The 5,383-nt window shown below is 37.0% G+C and overlaps 1 protein-coding gene across 1 annotated transcript in view; it reads right to left on the reverse strand.

The window, feature by feature from the left end:
* Positions 1–5,383, reverse strand: part of LOC107710600 (dihydropyrimidine dehydrogenase [NADP(+)]) — a 135,298-nt gene that overhangs the window by 14,171 nt on the left and 115,744 nt on the right. The window contains exon 19 of the mRNA XM_016515412.1: positions 4,275–4,454. Within this exon, the coding sequence (XP_016370898.1) occupies positions 4,275–4,454 (180 nt within the window). The remainder of the gene's footprint in view (positions 1–4,274; positions 4,455–5,383) is intronic.

Genomic DNA, 5,383 nt, shown 5'->3' on the forward strand with positions numbered 1-5,383 from the left:
TTTGCCTGAACTATCAGTTAAAACGTTCTATTTCAAAAACAGATTTTTCTGAATATTATTTCTTATGTTACAACAACATAACGGGTAAAAAGCTCTTATAAAATTCACAACTATTTTTTAAACACCAAATACAGTAGCTTATAATCAGTGAAAGTTCATTAGTTAAAGTTTGGCTTATTTTTTCCAGTAGCATATTTTCAATTTACAGGATCCTCTTATGTAATGGTGCGAAATAATACAGAATAAAATAACAAAACATTAATCCCCCAAGCTCATGTTAATGTAAGGAGCTCAGTGCTGGTATCATGGTGGGCATTGATCTCTGCACTTTAATTGGCTCCAGGCAGTGAATTTGCTCTTGTTTGCCAGAGAAAGAAATACTGTATTAGCCAAGACCACACATCTCTTTTTGTGTCTCCTCTCATCAGGGTGCAAAGATAATGGAAACCTTTTGCCAGTGTCCTCACTCCATTTCTGAACAGCAGCAAACATTCAGATAACAGTGCGAGTGCATGTGTGTGTGCGCGCGTGCTGGGACCTGCTTTGCATGTTTTTTTTGTTTTTTTTGTGAGCTGCTTAAGGACTACAGAGTTCCTTGAAATTCAACACGCAGGAACTCTCTAAAGCTCCTTCTTGGAAACTTGGACTTGTGTGACCAGCATGATTTGGACCATGAAAAGCACAGACGGACCTTACAATAATGATGACTGTATATCACAAAACACACACAGACACACACAAACTCACCCCAACTGATTAATCTGAAATAAGTAGACTATTTCAATTTTCAGTATAATATAATATAATATAATATAATATAATATAATATAATATAATATGAGCATAAACCAAATGAAATAATGCCTAAAATTTAATTATAAATTAAAATAAAATAAAAATTCATATAATACTTAGCATAAGTAATGTAAACATTCTCATATTACTATATAATTTGTTTAAAACCAGTTTCTTTCCAATAATTCTGAAAAACAATAACACTTACATTCAAAATGTATTTTTAAGACTTGTTTAGATATAATATGCATTACATTTAAAGAATATATTATAATATGATAAGCATAAACTATATAATGTATAACTGTATAATCAATATTTATTTAAAGGGGTCCTATTATGCCTTTTACGAAGTCTTTATTTGTTTTACGGGGTGTACTAGAATAGGTCTTCTTAATAATCTTCTTAATAATCTTCTTTTCTTAATAATAATTACTATATTATTAATCACAATATAGCAATTTCTATTTTATTTTTGTTATTAAAAATAAGAACAAAGATGCAAATAAACAGTAGTTTAATCAAGAGCAGCGAGTGATTCCATATTTTCTTTTAATGTTTGATTAACATTGAGACAGATCTAAGACCTACTGTAATGCATGGATCTAATATAATGTTACTCATCAGATTTTTTTCCCAATCATTAACTAAACGTTCATGTAAGACATAACAGATTATGTTTGTGTGAATCCCGTCAAGACATATTTTTCAATAATGTACTTTATAGGGAAATTGTGCGCTCCCGGAGAGGCGCGTCTTCTGCATGCGCTTTGCAAATGTCAGTCAGCGAAAATCATATTTCACTGGTTTGGACTCATGTCATCGAGAATTCTATATGAATATTCACAAAGCTGGAATGCTGCGCTTTGCAACAATAGATCTAGTTACTTGTGGTGAGAAGCAGCAGTAGTCATCCAGAAGTGAGCAGAGAAAAAGGTACTCCTCTCAGAAACTGTACAAATAAAGATCATTTTAGATGTTTATTTACTATTTGGAACATAGGGATCGCTAGAAGTTATTCGACCAAAGCTGACATTTTTACACTTCTTTTGTCTGTAACTCAAAATTAGACTGTGCGCATTCCGACTCATTTTGCCAGCACGGGTCACAAATTTACATTATTGTAGCACCTCTTTTCCCAGCATGTCTCAAATGGCCTGTTTACTTCCTGTTTCAATTAAACCCCTCCTTTCCAAACAAGAAATGTGCTCTGATTGGTTAGCTGGACCACTGTGTTGTGATTTGCGAATCACTTTGAGCATGTTCCGGAAATGTTACGCCCCTCACCATAACTGTGAGTTTCATCTGCTCAGCTGTAAATAGGGCTGTCACGATTATGAAATTTGGCTGACGATTAATTGTCTAAAAATAGTCACGGTAATAGCGATTAATTGTCTGTTTTAGGGCTTTGGCGATTATGCCGATTATCACGATTAATTGTCTGTTTTTTATGGCTTTCATTATACAATTGTGATTAATTTAAGGGTTCAGTAAATAATTATGATGTTATCTTTTAATCTTTTTTGAGTTATTATTTTGCAGTGTAAGATTACATAGAGTATTCCAAAAATATTACATAGAGTATTTTTTAAATCCTTTGTTAAACATAATCCACTAAATACTCACTTCCTCATTACAGAGAAAAACTACATTTGAATAAAAATATATAAGCTATGAAATTAAACTAGCTGCCTGTATAATTTAGCAGCAAAAAAATCTTTGGTGCACATTATTCAATTTAAACGTTATTCTGTTAACTATTTGCATTCTTACAAAATACATTCATGAAAATAAGATAGACATCATGAGAAAAATAAAAGCTTCTAATAATCTTTCGGTGTGCAAAACTTTGATAATGTGAAATGCTTCAAACAGAGCGGCACAAAGCTCTTATGCACATCCAGGGTGCAGAATGGTGCACTTGAAGCAACATGCAGCGCTTATGCACATCTAACCATATAAAAAGCACAATAATCAAATTAGATCAAATAATCGCGATTAGACGGTTATTTAATTATCGCGACAGGCCTAGCTGTAAATATTTTGCCATATACCAATTCAAGCACAGATTCAGACCCTGAGAATGTTTATGAACAAGAGGATCGTGCTGAACCTTTGCAAGCACAAATGAAGGGGTTTTGGAACTGGGGTAGAAGAAACAGCGTCTCTTGGTGACATAGCAGCAACATGCTACTAAAGCAGCTCTTCTTCATCTTCTCTAGCACAGCTCAAGCAGGCCTCTGCCCCTTTTTTTGTGTATTCCATGGGCCAGAATTATTTAAATGAACAACATTGTGACTTCACAATATCCAGAAGAAGCACGTTGTAGTAATATCTACTTTGAGCTTTGTAACCTTGCAGATCATTTTATGCTAAAGTTACAAAAAGTGAAAAGCATAAAAGGACCCCTTACAGTCTATCTTGTGAAATTACAAAGTTTATCATTCTCATCTTCAAAGACGTTTAGAAACTTTTACTAGACAAGAGAAAAAATGATTTAGAAAATGTCTGTTGCAGTGTATTTGCATATATTGACAAAAATATGATCTTCCAATGTTTTGTAATAAAAGCAAATGGAAGTGTCTAAACACCCTCCTCCCACTCCTAGTTTTGCAAAACTGTGTGCTTGTTTCTGGACAGGGCTCTACAGACACCCTGTTGGCACGAAAGAGAGAGAGAGATTTCGCCCCTCATGTTTTTCAAAATCATGTCGTAGTCGAGGAATAGCACTTATTTTCCCCCTCCATCACTTTTAACAGAAGCACAAAGCTGTTTATGGAGAGAGAAACATTTGCATATGTTTGTGTGCTTTCTTTTATGCTGCGTGAATACGGTGTAGTGATGGGGAAAATATCTCTTTGTGCAGCTGTGAAATTTCAATGGAGGGTTGAGTTTGGCTGCGACCAAGAGAGAGACAAACATAATCACAATTCGAATAATTTAGTGATATTAAAAATAAATATATGGTAATTCCTGTCGAAAAACACGCCAGCTTTGATTATCTAACATTTCAGCACCCTCACATTTTGTGCTTTCTGCGTGTAATGTAATTCACAACTAAAACCCAAAATGGAAAAAAAAGAAGAAGAAGAAAAAACACTTCGTTGATATCGATCACAGAATAATTTGTTAGATTTGTGCAAAACTAGATGGGTTTCACACCACATTTTACAGCACAGCGTAGCTGAGAGCCACCATTGGTCAAATGGTCATGGGGTCACTGAAGCCTGGGGCTTCTTTCATGCCAAGCAGAGGAAAGTAAATTACTCTCACGCCTTTCAGCATCAACCTTGCGGCTATGTTACTAACACCCACAACCTTAAACATCCTTCATGACTCAATAAAGCATTATCTCCACACCAGGCGGATTTTGCCTCTTTAATTGCAACACAAATCACTAAAGGTTAACCAGAAAAAACACCACAGAGAGTTTTGTTTTTTAAAACGAGCCTGAGGCGACTAGCCATAGAGATGCTCACCTTTCCGACGAGCTCCTCCACGCGGGGGATGGGTTTGCCCTTCTGATGGCGTATGGTGGGAGGAGACTGGCCGTCCCAATCGTGCAGCTCCTCTATGCTTTTCAGATACAGCAGCGCCTTCAGGCCTAAACAGTAGTCCTCAATCACTGTGAAGTCCTGGTTCTGCACAGCACTGCACACCTGTTAAATATGCACAGATAAACAGACCTCAGGGCCCAGACTTTGTGAAAGACCAGTGATTTCACTATCCACATCATCTTTTTGGAGTGTGTGGGTCTTCTTAAAAGCAGAGTGTATTCAGTAACTCAATGCAGCATAATATAAAGAAAGCTGATCGTGTGCTTGCAGAGCAATAGAACTGAGTTTAATTTAATTTAAGTTGTTGATTACTGATAATCTTTCTCTCTGCTGAAGCTCTGAAATCTCATTTGCCTTCGGATTCAAAAAATGGCCAAATCTTTGAGCTACATACAGCCAGAAACAGCTTAAACTCTTTGGGCCCTATCATACACCCGGCGCAATGCGGCGCAAGTGTTTTTGCTAGTTTCAGCCTGACGCAGTTCTCATTTTCTCATCCTGCGCCGCGTTGTTTAAATAGCAAATGCATTTGCGCCCATTTGTGCGCCCATGTGCGTGCTGGTCTAAAAAAGAGGTGTGTTCAAGCGCATTGTTGGCACGTTGCTATTTTGAGGAACTGAAAATAGACTGCGCCATAGACCAACTCAAACCTGGTCTAAAGTCTGGCGCAATATTTTTTCTTTGTTATTTAAAGAGAGCATTAGTAATATGCGCCTATAGGCGGGTGCACAACACGCGTACACTTTGCTTATTACACACACAGGGACGCGCAGTAGCACACAAACATTTTGAAATATGAAAAATTACATTCCGCCATGTAAATAGCGAACCCGCCATGGGGCGAGCGCAACTGGCTTTTAAAGGGGATGGGAGATGAGACTCTGATTGGTTTATTGCACATTACGCCCAAAAAACACCCATTACTCATTAAGAGAATCCGGTGTGTTCGACTAGAAGAGGAGCGGCGCAGATCTATCATCCGCGAGAGCGATTCGAAAGCGCACGGAGCAGTCTGCTCTCTTTAGCTCTCG

This window comes from Sinocyclocheilus rhinocerous, unplaced genomic scaffold, assembly GCF_001515625.1.
Source record: "Sinocyclocheilus rhinocerous isolate Xijiao unplaced genomic scaffold, SAMN03320098_v1.1 scaffold507, whole genome shotgun sequence".
NCBI classification, from domain to species: Eukaryota; Metazoa; Chordata; class Actinopteri; order Cypriniformes; family Cyprinidae; genus Sinocyclocheilus; species Sinocyclocheilus rhinocerous.